Source organism: Triturus cristatus, chromosome 4_2 (genome assembly GCF_964204655.1).
Source record: "Triturus cristatus chromosome 4_2, aTriCri1.1, whole genome shotgun sequence".
NCBI lineage: Eukaryota > Metazoa > Chordata > Amphibia > Caudata > Salamandridae > Triturus > Triturus cristatus.
The window spans coordinates 307,111,093-307,129,456 of record NC_140586.1 but is presented as its reverse complement, the minus strand read 5'-3'; the positions used below and the strand labels follow the sequence as shown (position 1 = coordinate 307,129,456).

General features: G+C 43.4%; 2 protein-coding genes across 8 annotated transcripts in view; one reads left to right on the top strand and one right to left on the bottom strand.

Annotated features, from left to right (window-relative positions):
• Positions 1-18,364, bottom strand: part of RALGPS2 (Ral GEF with PH domain and SH3 binding motif 2) — a 983,056-nt gene that overhangs the window by 351,650 nt on the left and 613,042 nt on the right. The window lies entirely within an intron of this gene.
• Positions 7,194-18,364, top strand: part of ANGPTL1 (angiopoietin like 1) — a 47,783-nt gene continuing 36,612 nt past the window's right edge. Inside the window, exons 1-2 of the mRNA XM_085601632.1 lie at positions 7,194-7,456; positions 10,213-11,055. Of these exons, the coding sequence (XP_085457758.1) occupies positions 10,215-11,055 (841 nt within the window). The 5' untranslated portion in view covers positions 7,194-7,456; positions 10,213-10,214. The remainder of the gene's footprint in view (positions 7,457-10,212; positions 11,056-18,364) is intronic.

Below are 18,364 nucleotides of genomic sequence, written 5' to 3'. Positions count from 1 at the left end.
GCGTCATGTTCAACTGCATTTCATTCATAACTCTTTAAACAAGGAAACTTCCAACTGAAGGATTTTTGACAACTTGTCTGCAAAAGTGACAAAGGGATTACATATAGAAAGTGTGTCTGCCGTACAGTAAATGTATACTGCAGGTCACCGAAGTGTTCAGTGACCAAGTAGAGATTTCCTATTTCTTGAAAAATTGCTCAGTTTCTTAAAACCAATGCACATCCCTCACCAAGAATAAAATGAATACAAAATTAAAGGCTAGTTTGTCATCTACTCAAAATCAGCTAGATTTCATTTTAGCAATTCATAGTTACATAATAGCTTAAAGTTCGATCAAAATAAACTCCATATTTTTACCAGTAGGCAAAATATCTCAAGAATATATGTAATGCACTAGAATACCTAATGTATCTTACTACAGTTTTTCGATAGATGGCCAGAAAGAGCGCAGTTCGTCAGCTTTGTGTTCTCTGATATATCGTCTATTGACCACTTTTGACAAATTGTCCCGACACATAACTTGCTCTGGACGTCTATCACATGCAGAAAATGATCGGTATGGTACCAAAGGGTTCGCCATACCTTGGTTTTTTGTTTGCTAAGCCAAGGGATTTAATTACTTGGGTTGCTCCTTAGTAGTCTGGAATCTTTCTAAGAAGACAGTTAAAAGCTTTAACATGTTGACATTTATACGAGGGTGTACGGGGTCGAAAGTATAAAAGTGCCTCTAAAAGGTCATAGAACTGCGATATGACTTGCAATACCCAAGGCAGAAGCAATTTTATTCATTGGAATATTCACCTGGTTACACTATCAGCCCTACCAAAAACCATTTAAATCATAGTGTTGCTCTTTCAAGTTCATTGCAGATCACAAAAAAAGAGCAGAATCTAATGCAAAAATAAACACACCAAAACAGTAGTTTTTAAAAAAAAAAGATATTAGAATCAGTTTAATGCAAGTCCTATTTTTAAAAAATGTTGTGGTTCAGAATACACAACAAGCATTTGCAATGCAATAGGTCTCGCATCTACACCAGTTTGAGCTATTGACATTGTAAAAGACAATTCCTTTTATTTTTCTTTTCGTTTTAAAACATAAATAAAACACATTGTCATTTACAATGCCAATAGCTTAAACTCTTGTATACCGAACACGTGGGTATTCTATATATCTGCAGTGATAGTGACCTCACACCTATATGTGCAGTGATGGTGATCTCACACCAATATCTGCAGTGATGGTGATCTCACACCAATATCTGAAATAATATCTGCAGTTATAGTGCTCACACCTATATCTGAAGCAATATCTGCAGTTATAGTGATCTCACACCTATATCTGAAGCAATATCTGCAGTGATAGTGATCTCACACCTATATCTGAAGTAATATCTGCAGTTATAGTGATCCCACACCTATATCTGAAGCAATATCTGCAGTGATAGTGATCTCACACCTATATGTGCAGTGATGGTGATCTCACACCAATATCTGCAGAGATGGTGATCTCACACCAATATCTGCAGTGATGGTGATCTCACACCAATATCTGCAGTGATGGTGATCTCACACCAATATCTGCAGTGATGGTGATCTCACACCAATATCTGCAGTGATGGTGATCTCACACCAATATCTGCAGTGATGGTGATCTCACACCAATATCTGCAGTGATGGTGATCTCACACCAATATCTGCAGTGATGGTGATCTCACACCAATATCTGCAGTGATGGTGATCTCACACCAATATCTGCAGTGATGGTGATCTCACACCAATATCTGCAGTGATGGTGATCTCACACCAATATCTGCAGTGATGGTGATCTCACACCAATATCTGCAGTGATGGTGATCTCACACCAATATCTGCAGTGATGGTGATCTCACACCTATATGTGCAGTGATAGTAATCACACACCTATATGTGCAGTGATGGTGATCTCACACCAATATCTGCAGTGATGGTGATCTCACACCTTTTTACTGTTAGCACTTCACTATAGCAAGGCCAAGCGAAGGGAGCCCCTTGGGCGTGAAGGGGCATCTTGAGACCTCAATAAACAACAAAGGAAGGCTGGACTCTGGTGTTGAGCAGTGACTGGTTGAAGAGTTGAAGGGAGCCTCGGCGGCTGGCAGAGGGGAGAGATGGTGCACATGTGTGCTCTGGAGGCAGAGGGGGGAAGATGGTGTATGTATATCAGCACAAAAATCTGTTTAAACTAAACATTAGATTTAGGGTGAGGAAAAATACAGACTTCGGAAACATGCCCCGTCACTACACGCCCCCTTTGGATAAGAAATACCCTCATGACAGCCGTTAAGCAAACGATCCAGTCCGGATGAGCCGTCCCAAAATGAGACTGGGCGGTAACAAAGAAGCCTAATTTTCAATCTGAGGCCATCGTTCAACATAAACAATGATGCCAGTCAATGAAAATGATGGGCTTGCTTCAAGTCCCCTTCTGAAATCTCCTCTGCCACAATATATCAAGCAGAGCGAGCAGCACATGTGCGCTGCAACCTTAGGGGAGACCTACAAATATGCAGTATGTCTTTTCTGTAATGACCTACAGTGTGAAAAAAAGAAAAGAAAAACACGTTGCCATTAACATCTTTTTCTGCTGATCACTTTTTCTTTTTAGAAAAATGTACCCGAAAAATGAAAAGCCGGCTTTAGATGATTTACTCTTTTTTCGAACTGTATGAGCAGTGACGGCTGGTACTGAAGAGTGGCGAGGGGAAGAAGGTGGTGGATGAAAAATAAAAAAAATATAGAAAACCTACCTGCTGGTCGCGTAGCCACCAGTGGCCGCCTCTTCTCATCACAGGAAGCACCTGGGCTCCCTAAGCTAATGACAACGCTGCAATCACAAGACTGCATTGCAGCGTTGTGACTGGTCAGTGTGTGTTCAGATGTGGACAGGGATCCTGTGAATATTCTCCACCAGGTTGTGTAATGCAGCCTGGTTGGGAACATGCAAAGTGCGCATGAATGTTTGGCCAGCCCAAGACGGCCAGTCAAACATTCATACGCAATTTGTGTGCGCTCACCACTCCTCCCCCTGGCCCCTGCTCTGGCCAGCACCGCTCCTCCCCGCACCTAGGAAGGGAAAAATAAAAAGACAATAACGTTTCGTTATTATAATTTTATTATCCCTCTGTACTGCTCTTAAATCAGTGGGGTGACGGTCCTCTGCCTTAGCGTAGAAGCCACCCCGGTGTCTGAGTCATTAAAATACTGGTGAGGCCGGTAAAAAAAAAACAACAACAAAAAAACATAGCCCGATGGCTACCCTAGCTCGTGTCCAAGGCAGGGTGCAGTGGAGATGTGTGTGTTGGGGAAGTGGGGACAGGGGTACAACTGCTAATGATGCAGCAGGTGCAGGAACACCAGGGTTGAGTGGTCTTCTACACCTCAATTATGGCTGTTTCTGTGTGTGGGTTTTGAGAAGGTTTATGTACTTTAGTCTGTGTATGACGTCCATAGTAATATACTGTAGGATGGGGCATGCATTATACTATTCAGATAATGGCTGTGCATGCTTCACTGGATGAGCAGTCACGACGGAATCATAAATGTCTGTCCAAATAAATGTCTTACTTAAGAATTAATGTGGAATTACAATGCCTAGTAGCGAATGTGGGTCTGTGCTCTGCCAGATGCTGTGGTAAAGTAAATTACTGCACCTGCCTGCAGAGTGATGCACACTAACTATGCACCACCTTTTTGTAGCACACTGTTGGAGCACATTGTAACAGTTTGTTTGTTTCTGCACCCGCATCCATGATATGGGCCGGGCATAGAGGCAAATGAATTCCCTCATTTGCATGTGGCCATGCGCCCTTGCAAACTATGGAATATCCTCTGAAGATAGCACTGGGTCCACATCAGTACCATCAGTACTGCAGAAGGGGCTGCACAAGCAGCCCCCTTCTGTAATACCATAGTACCTGAGGCGCTTTAAATAGTAAGGCTCTTGAAAGTTACCTATTTTACTGCAATTGCCAGTTTTAAAATTACTAGGCATAAAAACGGCTCTCAGTTGTCAAGAATACTAATTTCTGTTTTGCAAATATGTTGCAGCTTCTAAAAATATTTTTTTCTGACCAATGAAAGCAAATAAACAGTTACAAAGATGACAGTGCGCAAAGAAATAAATGTTGGCCAATCTGCATTGAGTAAATAGCCAGTCTTCCTAGTGCAAAGATGTCAAGGCTTGAGTGAGGTAATCCGGACCAGCCTTAAACGTGGACTACAATTAAAGTTCACAGCTACCCCTAAGGGTTTCCCAGCACTAAGCATGATGAAACAGAAGAACTATCTACTTAGAATAGCCAAGTCTTCAAACCTTTGCGGAATGCAAGACGACAGGTGCTGTCCCACAGCTTTGGACCGAGCACTGCAAAAGAAAGTCCTCCTATCCGGAATAGATGGAATCTCAGTACAGTGCAGAGAACCAAGTTGGAAGACCTCAGGGGACGGAATGCAAGATGTCATCAGCTCTTGAATATAATATGGCCCTGTTCAAGCTTTTGTCTTAAACATGTAGCAAAGAGCCTGAAATTGGATCAGTTTAGAGATTGTCAGCCAGTGCAGTTCACGAAGAAGGAGTGAAACAGAGGCATGTTTGGGAAGTCAGTACAGCAGTCTAGCTGCTGAATTCTAGACGTTCTGCAGACTCCTCATGGATACCTGGTCTACTCCCGAATGCAAGACATTACCGTAATCCAGTCTGGATTTAACTACGGCCTGGATCACGATCTTCTGACCAGATTGGGGGTTCATCCAGAGGATCTTCCGCATCCATTTCAACACAGCGAAACAAGCAGCTGTAACTTGAGACACCGGAGGTTTCATTGTTAATTTGTCATCAAGTTCAAAACCAAGGTTCTTAACCTTGGAAGACAGTGTTTAAATAAGTTCCAAGGAGTGTGGCCAGTGTTAAGGGCCCAATGCTGGGCATGTTTATTCAGGATTATGACCTCAATCTTATCACCATTCAGCCTTACAGAATTAGCACTCATCCAGGTGGCCACTCGACTTGAGCCTACATTAAGGTCAGAGGGTCCATGATCCTGGGTAGATGAAAAAGAGAATATAATTTGTGTCATCTGCGTATGAAAAAATAGTCAGTTGCAACTCTCCACTATGTTTGTCAAAGCGACCGGTCAAGTCAGCACAGGAGTCAGCAGGGAGAAAGACACCACAACAAGGTATGAAAACCAGGAGGGGAAATGTTGTCAATTAAAAGTTATTCGTAAAAGTACCCAAATGCCACCAAGTGCCTCTCGCAGCCCTGCAACCCACCAGCGTGAGCGCGAAGCGTCAGCGTCTCACACGCTGCGCTCACGCCATCGCGCTGGTAATATTGGTGCCAAGAAGAAGCAACTAGAACGCTGACCTCCGGAAGGCGGGCCCGCTGGCAAGGACGGCCCAGCGACCGGTCAAGTCAGCACAGGAGTCAGCAGGCTGATTTGATAGCTTACAGAATAGTGAGGAAGGTGAAGAGGTCGAAAGTAGGCCAGAGTGACATAGTGGGTGTTAAATTAAACCTATTCACACTGTTACAAAGTTCTTGTTGAGGCTGATTCATTCGCTGATTAGGAAGGTCTAAAACCCCAAGTGAGGAGTTGTTCTTGACGTCTTTGGACAGTTGAAGGATGTCAGACATTTTTTTAATAAAGAATTGAGCAAGCTCCTCGCATTGACTTTAGGAAAGCGAGGGAGTAGGAGACACATTACAAGCATCAGCAAGTTCCCTAATCACATTAAAAAGCATCCTGGGACAGTTATGTGCCAATGCAATTTTATCAGAATAGAATGAGGCGCGTGCTGCTCTACAAAGTTTGATCTTTTTAATTGCGGTTTTATACTTCATTTAGGCATCTTCAGCATAAGACTTTCTCCAGTCGCTCAAGTCCCTTACAGTGTTTTTTTCCCACTTAAATTGATTCACTAAACCATGGAGCCGGTGGAATAGCTCTGGCTGGGTGGAATGAGGAGAGTAAAAGTTGGGAGTTTAGCATTGAAACATCCAGGTTAGGCCAGACCCTAGTATTAACAGCTGTTTTATTCAGCACATTTACAGGGTTAGCAATCTGCTTGGTATACAGTTGCTTGTATTGAAGCCTGGCCTGCTGGAAATTATCAGGCTTGGGTTTGACGAGTATAGACATCAGCTCCTACTCTCAAGTAACTTCACATTTTCTGTATGACTGTTTGGAAGTAGATATAATGTAAATCTAGAGCTTGTAGACTACCTTCAGAATTATTGACAATTGGCCCGTCCAGATAAAGATTCCTAGAACCATAACTGCATGCAGATGTTCGTGTTTTAAATCAAATACAGTTTAAAAGGTAAAAAAATGAATACATGCATATACCCAGCAAGAGAACATACTATCAAACAATCTTTAGATATTAGTAAAGGTGCATCCGCAAAAAAACAGAAAAAGCACGTGCCAATCTAATTTCAAAGTACAATACAAAGGTTCTGAATCTCGTGAACACACTTTAGACTTCTGAATAATATTCTTTTTTAAATGAGCCATGTTTTGCATTCCTTGAAACAACATTCCTATATGTGGTACCCGCAGTGCAACATGCACAGAGCTAGCAGTGAGCTCTGGAACAGTACCCTAACGCATATCTTTCCTGGCACGTCCCGTCTCGACTTAACCCAGAACACATGGACCAGTCGCTTTGAGAGACGAACGTAAACAAGGGCTGCTTTAGATTAGGAATGGTTTCAGAAGGCAGAGCGACAACTTTCGTCAACATTTTCGGAACTGTATACGGCTTCCTTTTGATCTCACTCCCCACTTCACCGGTTCAGGGGCTGTCCCTTTCATCCCACATCGAACCCCGCTAACAACTTTTTACTCCATAAAGAAGGTCTCTGTTGGGGACATAAAAGGTACCTTTAACCGGGTGCGCCACATGTTGGTGCCTGGTGAACTTCTGGTACACCAAGTGCCTCGACATGGCTGCCCTCACCGTCAACCTGTCCACAATCTGGCTTTGTTGAAAAACTCGGACACTTCCACCATCCCTTCCGCAGGACCGCCCTCCGGGGCCCACGGCCAGAAAGAGCCGAGGAGGAGCCGTGGTGACCTCACGGGTGGGCTGAACTTCGGAGCACTTGTGTGTGCACGGGAACTTAAACACCACTGTAAACGTACTCGGCGTGAACACTCCCTGCAGTGACTTCAGCGCGTGCAGGACGGGACCGCCGGGGGCCCCACGCGCATGCATTCACTGAATGCGACAAAGCGGCCACGTGGGGACGTGCCTACGCGCTGGCCCGCTGGACGTGTTATAAGCATTCGAACAATTCTATCAAGCATTGGCTACAACATGCAGTTGCCGGCGTTTCTACAGAGGAGCATGGAGCCATAACAGTCTATTTCTGGCCTTTACAACTACAAAAGAAGAAAAACCCCCCAGATAAGGTGCGTACTATTTGGGCATGTTTACTGCGTTAACAATGATGGGCGAACATCACTCTCAGACTGCTGACACTACACGTTTTTGGGGCTTTTAAGGGGTGTCCCCTAAGGTATGCATACAAGACCCATAATGGCATTGGTACATTTCGGATCGAGGACATCAAAAGTCTTTAACGTACTGTTTAGGGTGACTTGAGGGCTGTGAAAAAGCAAACTACGGACGTTGAATGAAAACTCCAAAATACAGACCACGGAAAATGGGTAAAATCCTCAGATAGCTGTAAACCCCCGAGCCATGTCATGAAGGAATACCTCAGGTAACCAAAGATTAACAAGGCTGAACGCCGCTAACAAACAAAGTGAGTTATAGAATCCGTCAATTATATTTTAACGCAAAATATACTGTACACAAATACAGTAATTTTCCTGTTAAGGCTATGTGTGGTTCTAAAACATGACAATTCAACTATTAAAATAAAGGCGCTTTTAAATCCCCCTCAAGCCCCGAGGGCAAAAGGCATACGTGTGCTAAAACAGCACCGGTCTACAGCTCCATGAAAAAGGCCGATGGGAGACACCGCTCCAGCGCGGACTCAGAAATACCCTATAAGGCCCCAGACACAGGCATCAGCCCCCGGAGCCAACATCCTAATCGTGTCTGTTCCGAAGAGCTGGACGGTTTTATGAGTGGTTTGATCCCAATGTACACTGAAGATGCAGAGGGAAGGCTTCCAAGCGGATGCACCGGGCAGGAGGCAGAGGCTGGGTGCCTAACAATGCCCTCGCACTCGGGGCTCATTACTTTACGCACTTTCGCAGGGCTTCCTTGGTGGCTATGGCATCAAACAGAATGTGGGCTTAGAAGCAAGCTGCCTAAAGTGGAAACACTGGCACAACACGGCGTAAAGTGAATCCTCCAAGCACGGCGCATCGGGGACTATAAAACGGTCTATGAACAGTATCTGCAGAGGGCATTATCTCAGATAGATTCGAAACACAGAATTAAAATAGTGTACGTTAAGTGAAAAGCATATATAGTTTGCCGTTCATGTTGTAGGTGCGAATACTACGTAAGGGATATTTGGCAGACCAGAGTCCTGAGGCAGAGGCATGCTAAGATTAATGGATATATGTTCTGCATGCACGTACACTATTACCGTGTATCGTGTTTTAGATACATATAAAACATGTTTTGTATAGAAAAAAAACTGAAAGGAGGGATACGTGATGCACTGTAGAAGAGATGTTATACAAGCGAACACTTATTCTAGGATGTGCATGAGCGGATATATGCCCTGCACAGTTAAACAACAATACTGCGGAACGAACATTAGCAGAAAGGTGCTCTCTACGGAAAGATGAGAGCGGGTGTGCGCGCTTTGTTACAGTGTCTATTTTAAGGTTGTGTTTGACAAGCAAAGACTGGGGGCATTCTAGCACATTAATGGCGCGCAGACACTGTGATGCGAATAAACAAGCATGGAATGCATTATATACACAATCCATGCAGGGACAGCAGGGCATTAGTGAACAGCAACTCTAGGATGTGTGCTGCAGACCACAGCATATATGCTTGGGATAGTGGAGGAGTATCTATTGTATGATGCATGCAGTGTTATTGGACATTGGGCGTGTACCGTATAATATCTAGAAGTAATAGGCTCTAGATGTTTGTGCCAACATTAAGTCAGTTGTAGAGGTGACAGTATCTGTAGTTGTAGGTCAGTATCCTCAGTCACCTTCATAGATGTGACATGCTGTATGTCTGTGCCAATCTGCTGAGCCATAAATCTGTAGAGATGAAAGACTCCCTTTTCATAGTGCCAAAAGCAGGTCTTAGGGGTGGTGGGCTCTATAATCTTACACCAGTCATTTTACTATATAATTTCCTCCTGATCTCCAACCACCCGCTTCCTTATTGCTTGAAATACACAGGTTCCGCATCCCTGCACCATTCTCAAGGTCATCGTGTTCTAGAGGTGCACAGCTATACATCAATGTGCCAACTTCCTGAGCTATTAGGTGCCAGTGGTAAAAGACTGAGACCTGGTGCTAATTAGCACAGCTCACCCCAACCTACATATAAAGAAACCTCTGAACGGCGCACCCCACCTACTGGCGCAGTGGGGAAATCCTCTTAGACACTGTGCCAGTCCATTAAGTCAGGGAGACCCTGCAGTAACATGCTGTGTAACCCCTCAGCCTATCCCTCACACTATTTGTGGTTAAAGAAAGGCTTAAGGTTATTGGGCGAATCCCCAAAGCTGTTCAGTCATGGAGATGAACGATCTGCTGGTCGTGGCAGTCACTCGAACCATGTAATCGTAGAGGTGAAAGCGTCCGATTCCTTAAGAAATTCCCCATGGCTCATCCATCTGTACAAGTAACAGGCTCTGTATCCCAGTGCCAATCCGACCTCGAGGTAACAAGACTGAGCAGCGTCCAACCACAACCCCATAGGCAGCTCAGTCATGTTTGCAGTATAACCTCTGTGTTCATTTAGATAACTCGTATGAAAGCATCCTGGGACACACATAGGAAAAGAGCAGGCCAACCACTCATCCTGTACTAGCCAGATCATGCTTTGCTCCTGCACTATTGTTAATGCTCTCTCACCCCCCTACCTCAAACGCCTTCTTCTAGCCTCAGTACGCTGCTCGTAACTAATACTGGTGACTTTGTATTTTGAAAATTGACAACCCTAATTCTATTATTTTAACTCTTCTTCCTATACACCTCGCCCGTTGATCTTCTAAAAGGCATGAGCCAGAATTTTCACTTCAACATGGAGACATATACTTGGACTTTGGGACTTTTCTGTGTGCTTTTTGCCACAGGACAATGCACAACAGGACAACTAAAAAGCAGCAAACCCTCTTCAAGACACCCTCGTTCACCAGACAATGGAGAATCAGACAGAAAGTGTGGCTACACTTTCCTGGTCCCAGAGCAGAAAATAACAGGACCCATCTGCATCCACACAAAGGGACCGGTGGCTGAGAAAGCTCAGCTTACACGGATGGACTTAGAAGATCTGAAGGATGTGCTGTCAAAGCAAAAGAGGGACATTGAGACTCTCCAGGTGGTGGTGGATGTGGACGGCAACATAGTGAACGAGGTGAAACTCTTGCGGAAGGAGAGCCGTAACATGAACTCCCGGGTCACACAGCTCTATATGCAACTCTTGCATGAGATTATCCGAAAGCGAGACAACCTTCTTGAGCTTTCCCAGCTTGAGAACAAGATACTCAATGTCACAGCACAGATGCACAAGATTGCAGCCAGGTCTAGGGACCTGGAGGTGAAGTATGCCTCGCTGATTGACGTGGTCAACAACCAGTCTGTGCTGATCTCTATGCTAGAGGAACAGTGCCTAAAGGTCTTCTCTCGTCGGGACCGCCATGGTTCTCCTCCACTTGTTCAGGTTGTGCCTCAGCACATTCCAGAGCGTCAGCAACACATTCCTAATGTCCTTGGAGGAAATGAGATCCAGAGAGACCCAGGGTACCCAAGGGATGGTGTCAGTCGTCTGCAACCCCCACTAGTTCCTGCTCCAACCAGAAGTCCCTTCAGAGCGCCCCCTGTGTCAGTCATCAATGAAGGTAAGCATATATGTTTGATGCACTGAACCTAGTCAAAAAAAAAAATGCACCCTCTGGAGGAGTTTATTCTGTAGTTATATCAGTTTCACAAACTATTATGAAAGGCTAGTTCCAATGAAGAACTCTGCCCATCTAACATTTTCCAAACTAATTATTGAAGAATGTCGCTGCAACACAACAAATGTCCCTGTCTCTTTAAGTCCGTTTGAAAAATGCATTTAAACCGATAATTGTTAAGCTACCATGGACACTCTTTGGGTGAGGTTTATCACATATTTAGAATACACAATAGTGTATGTTAAGCTCTCGGTACCCACCAACAGGGTTCCACAGTGGTAGGTCAAAAGAGTCTTTGAGAAACTACAGCTTTGTCACAGAATGTTCACACACCACATGGCATGTGTTTAAATGATATATTTTCAGAAGAGTAACGTAACAATTATTAAGGCACAACGTTTGAAATAGCAAATACGTTTCTACACAATTTCAGTAACAAATACGTTACTAAACTACTTCATGGCATTTTTCCAGAAAATCACAGGATATCATTAAGGAAAAGGTGAAATGGGTAATTCATAATAGTGATCTTACTGCAGGGACTGCTTTTCTTGAGAACCTAGTAAACACATTTTCATTTACAGTCTGTTTTGAGAGGTTCTCAATTGGGATACAGCCGAACTAAGGAACGTGCTACTGGAGCATACTACTGGGGCCACAGCCAGTCTATGTGAGGGGTGGGGGGCACAAGGCCCAAGTTGCCTCCTCCTATGCATTAGGGTTGGCCTAAGAACCTTTAACTCTCCAGTGGGGCTACAGCCAGCATTAAGTACTTTTTAATGTGACCATAACTGCCTTAAGGCCCCCCGCCCCCCAATAGGGCCACAGTCAGCCTAAAGAGTCTACTAATGAGGCAAAGCATCGTCTTGCAAGCCCGTAAAGGAGGCCACACGCTGTTCAGAAAACCCTGAAATAATCTACATATTGGTTGGGCATCACTCTGACATGGCCACATATTTATGCAATTCCCTAACATAGCCAAGTACTGCGTAGGAGTTTGTTAGAATATTGTGTGGTCTTGTCAGTAGATACCTAAATACAGGGACCCCAATGAAACTTCATACTATCATAGAGGTCAACAGAATTAAAAAGAAAGGCAAAGATCAAGAGACCATATCTGGTGAACGTTTCCCAAAACGGAAAGCATGCTTTCCCTATGTTTGAGAATATCCCAATTCATCTGGTTACGAAAATATATTTTTTATCACTTTTACATTGAAAGGAGAGCTTTGATGCAACTTGATCCAGATTGGCAGGACCTTACAGTAAATTCTGTACCACTGCAGGTAACTCCCTAGAACTGTCTAACTCACTAATGCATTTTACTTAGGTTAATTCTACATCACTGGAGAGAACTGCAGGTGCAGTCTCACCAATGATTACAGAATACTTCCTATACTTGTTCACTACTTCACATAACACCCTACACCCGTCAATATTCCAGTATAGTCTACACTACTTCAGAGAGCTTATAATAGTCTCATCCAGTAATAAAGGTAGCCATTTTCACACCAATTTAGACAACTCCTTGTGCCATTGTTCCTCCTGTTGCAAGGTAGTAAGTTAAGTTCTAAACTACAGACAGTTCCATGTACAACTTCATCCAAAAATAGAGACGGTCATGCTAATTTCCACATTACTAAATGAACCCCCGATTGAACACCCAGAATTGAACACTACAATACTTTCCACACTGCTTCAAAATACACACATTTGAACGAGAAATACAGAATACAGCACAGCATTCTAGCCTCCTTGTGAGAAATCCAAATACAGTCTTACTCAGCTTTGTAGAATATTACAGCAAATTTCACATTACTATAAAATGTCATGTAAAGTTTTACAGAACACTACAACAAACTATAGACTACTGCACAGAACTCACTATGGTCTGACCCAGCAATGGATCATTTAACAGTATTTGCTACTGAGAGAAATCCGGATAGAATCTCCCTTAGAAGTTGAGAAAATCACAGGAATTTGTATATTACTATAGAATGTCCTCTGACGTATCACATAATACTGCAAAATAGTACAGTACTTTAGAGACCTCCTAATACAGATTCACGAAGTAAAGTAGAATATTAGAGCAAACTCTTTATTATTGGAGAACTCACAATACATTATTGACTGGTCGTGGCAAATTATGGCACATCTTATTCTAGAAACATCTTGCTACAGTTTTGTAAAGGAATTCACTGATGCAAAGACACATTGGCATATAGACTCCTTGCTGCAGACAAATCCTTGTGCAGAAACGTCTTGATGCAGGCACTGTAGTAGAAATAACGTAATGCATTCACACTATGGCATTGTGACCACCCTGCTGCACAGCCTGGTATGGAGATTCCCTGAAGCAGACATCATTATATTGAGACACCACGATCCAAACACACCCTAGTGTAGACACTCCCTAATGCAAATATACCATGCGATAAAGACTCCTGGTGCAAAAACATGATGTTATAGACTAGAGTTACCCTGATGCTTAATCTTCCAAGGATAGCAACCACTTGATGAGGATACACCTTGGAACAGATACCCATTGACAAGGACACTGTGAAATAGGAACTCCCATGCTAAGACAGGCATCCTGGTGTGAAGATGCAGTTATATCCTTGTACACAATTATCGACAAACATTCGGAGGTACAGAGACTTTATAGTGTAGCTGGATCCTAGTACAGAGACTTCCTGGTGGAGGCACTATACTAGCGAGATTCTGATGTAGAAACACCAGACCTGTTGAACACCCAGGCTCAGAGATTCCTGGAAGCAGACATTATATTATTGAGAATCCCTGCTTCAAAAGTACGTGTAGCCTCCCTCATACTAATCCCTTCATGAAGAGACTACGTGATGCAAACACCCACCTTGGTATTGAAACTGATGCAGAAACATTGCAGTATAGCAATTACTCCATAAAAACACTCCTTGGTTCAGAGACTCACTGATACTCTGAATTTGTAATTATATAGTGCTTACTACTCCTGATGAGGCGTTGAAACGCTTTACGGCAAGAAGCACGCTACTCCAGAACCCAAGGTTAGTGGTTAATCAAGTGGTTAAATGTTGGTTACTGTGATTAGTCATGTGCTCTCAAGAAAACAATATTGCATACATTTACTCCAGTTACTATGTGATAGATAACATTAACCCCTTCAGTGCCCGCCCCTTTCCCCGCCCAGTGCCGGCCGTTGCATTAGCGGGCGGGGTCTATGACGAGCTGGACTCGTCATGGGCACAGCGCCACCGCGGCCCATGACGAGTCCAGCTCGTCATGGGCACTGAAGGGGTTAATACCAGTTAAGTGTAATCATTAGTGGGGGCTATGTGATTTCAGGTGAATTGTTGGTGAGCTAGGCTAGCAGAGATTAGGTAATGTTAGGTTGCAGCAATAGCATTTCAAAGCAGGAGAAGTTATCATCTATGAATAAAGATCAGAGATTAAGGAAGACCGAAATGAGACAAAGAGGAGACTATACTCCGAAATGGAAAGCCTACGGAGGATGGGAGTTAAGAAGATGGCTTCTCTGAAGAAGGAAAGGAGAGGGATCAAGCGGAAGTCAGTCAAGTTCAATCAGGTTTCTGAGATAGCAAGCAATCTTAAGGATGTAAGCTGTAAAAAGCAATCTTAAGATGTAAACTGTAAAAAGAAAAAAACATTAGACAAAATGCTCCTTATCCGGGGTGGACAGTTTAAAACTTCTGAGTTCTAGTGTACACATCACTTAAACATACAGAGGCTAGCCTGCTGTATGCCAACCCTAGGACAGCCCTTTTAAACAAAGTCTGAAGTATACCAACCTTGGTATGGGATCTGTACACTGCACAAGAGGAGTTGGTGATTAATGAAATTCCCTAACCTGTATTGAAGTTTTTTTTGTTTGTTTTTGTTTTACTCCCTCACTAAAATGAATTCTGAAATTAGCTGAGTGTCTCATCAATACGAAAACAGATATTACAGTTGTTTTGTTACCTACACCCATTCTAGGTTGTTTTTACGGCTCAGCAGAGTAACCGCTGATATGAAAGGGACTTGCGGGTAACATTCCAAGTGTATGTTGTACGCGCGTGTATATGCATTTTACGAATACATGATGCAAAGTAATGGAGGCCTGGGGGTTTCATTTTGAAAGCCACTGGCCTGAACCTGTGCACAAGATGGAGGTGATTTTGTTTTCCCAGACAGTAGAAGTGTATTGCTGACAGTCCTGAAGCAGGAGAAAGGAGAGTCACTGAAATGGGGACAAAGGAGACAGGGCTCATATGGAAACGCGATAAAGCCTTTTTGCTGACAGAAGTTCCTAAATAATCTTTCTGTACCACTGCCAATTGGTAGATGGGTGAAGGAGGAGTGCAGGGGGTATTAAGTCTCTGTTGTTCAGAGTGTGAAGGATACTTTAGGTGAGAACAACATATTCCCTCTTTCCTGAACACTGTCTTATTGGCTGTTACCTTAATGCACGTAAGGGCATTTTGCAGTCATCAGGCTCATATTGTGTGCTTTTACCCATTCTGCATGGTACAGTTTAGAAAAATATAATCATGTATGGATCACATTAGTCTTCCCTGGCTAGGAGGTGAGTGAAAGCTTCTCAATACTTTTAGAACCTCAGATGAAAAATGCAATGTTTTCTATTTCTAAGACAGCACAAAGGATCTCTAGGAAATAGGTCAAACAATGTACACTGGCCTGGTTACTCACAATTTTTCGGGGGAGTTCTAGCTGTGCAGCAAGTAGGATTTGGGAAACAGATGTATTATGTTCAAAGTGGGATAGACCATTGATCATTTTTACACAATAAGTACATAAAAATGAAAAATTACACAAAATGTCTACGCTTACACATCTGTTTCTTCAGTACCCAACCAGAATACGGCATGAAGTCAACAAAAAAAGTGAAAAGTCAAAAAGCATGTTTATTACACCCAGCTGCCATAGGGAGGGAACACTGCCAACAATGATCATTCTTCTTTTCCTGCCAGCTCCCCCCTCAATAAAATGAATTCAGAATTTAGCATCTAGCTAAAGGCACTGCCGAGAATGTAAAGCCACAGAAAAAAACATGTTTGGAGTCAGCAGAAGGATTATCGTTCCAGTACTGGGTGCATAATGCCACTGCTTACAACTGAATACAACTGAGTAAATTAATCACTTTATGTTTAACCTTGAGCAGGAATTCTCAAACCTCTAGGAGGGATTCGAGTGGCGTCCACAGAACAGAAAGCTGGATATGATGTTATGGTTAGGCAAGATTAACCAATACATATTCAGAACTAAATTAGTGGGCTTAAACTGTCATGACACGGACCAGCTGGGTCCTTCATGACAGTGGAGGCAGGCAAAAGTCTGAGAACTACTCATCTAAGGAAACTGAGGTGTGTGTGAGTATACTGGCTGCAGGGAAATGGTTTAAACTAAGCATGGTGGCAAGGAGTCACTCTAATAAACACATGGAAACACACCCATGTCACTGGCCATCTATAGCTACACCCTACACAATTCATAGATCCTTGAACGACAATCACACAGTCCTCAAAACACCTTAAACCTTAAAACACTCCCTGCCTCAAGTTTCAAAAGGCACCACGAAGGTTGACCAGTTGGGAGAGATGCTTGGCGGAGAAGCTTGACAACTCTGACATAGGCAGCAGGAGGTTCCCCATGTCACTCAGCGGTGAGGTGCAGTACTGGACAGTAGGTTGGTAAGTAGTGGGCTCCGTGTAAACCACAAACCTATCAATATAGCACTAGTCTAGAAACCCATCTGTCTGAGGGTTTATGAGAGCTCCTTGCCACTCTTCAATATAGATGTCTGCCCAGCGCAGCTGAAGCTACAAAAGAGTCTGAAACGGAGGCAGCCTTTCTGAATTGGGCATATCCACAAAACAAGAGACCTGGTTAGCAGTCACTTTAAAGCTAAAAATAGACGGCGGCCATGTCGGATGGGGCCCAAACAAAACGTCATCTTTGAGTAGGGAAGGATGTTTTGAGGAAAGAATAAGAAGGGTGGGGCAAAGCCCTTGCCGATCAACTGGATGACCCTGCTGTCAATCCTGCTGGATTGCCAATGGTGGAAAAGTGGGAGACACTCAACCCACTGGAAGATGGTAGGGTAAAGGAGTGGGCAACTTTTTGATCCACCCCTGCTTTGAAAGTGTGGTACATTTGTTTAAGTGTTTGGACTGGCTTGGAGTGTTGCCTCTACAGAGACTGCTGAGCTCCCGAACTTTCTGCATTGCTGAAGGAACTCCCACACAAGTGAAGCTAGGTCCAGCCCTGCTATTCGTTTAGCACTATAGGGAGAAATCTGTCTTTTCACGAAAAATCCTGCAAGCCACAGCAAAGCAAGTGGACTGGATATACTCTGAACGGCTGGTAGAACACAAAGACATGTTTGTGTGATAGGACAGTCAAGTCCATGGACTGGGTCACTGTACCAGAAGAACGCATGCCGTACTTCAGGATCGGTTTGGAAGCATCCAAGAAATCACTTCACAATTCAGAAAAAATGTCTTCATGTGCTCTGGAAACACTTATGACTGCCAGTTTTGAAAATATCTTTTGTTCTGCTTCATCAACAGTCAAAGATATCCACCCACTAGTTTTTGAGAAAATCTATTTGGGGGAACTTTCCAACAGACTGTTACACTGGTGACTGTCTCGCAGTGGGATTGGCATTTCCTTTGCTCTTCGCAGTCCCTGCTTAAAATTAAATCCTCCAATCTGCTAGTCAAGGAGTGACTGCCAAAGTTCTTTCCAACATTTGCGCCAGACATTAATAGCTTAGTGAATGCCTCCACCACCAAAAGCAGTGAAACCGAATCACTGCAACTAAGTCTAATAACTATTCTATGTTTAAGAAATGCAATGCCAACTCAGATATCTTTGCTAACCACAAATCAGTCACAAGCCTCCAGCATCCAAACAAAATCTTGGATAGATAGAGGACTTGGTAGGTATAATTGCGCAGCCACCTACATGATCACGTATCCGGAATCTAAGTGACAAGGGAAACCAAAACATCACTGGTTAGCATGAGCGGGTCTAAAACTGCACTATCACGCCCATGAACTATTGGCTGCACTTGACACGACTGACCATTACAATATAACCAAACGTCAGAAGAAATGAATTGGAACTTTAGACTCTGGTCTAGAGTTAATATAATCTTTCTTCTAAGATCTTAAAAAACTACTAACAAACAGGTCATCCTATTCCATCATAGGTTGTGGGTTGATTACCACAG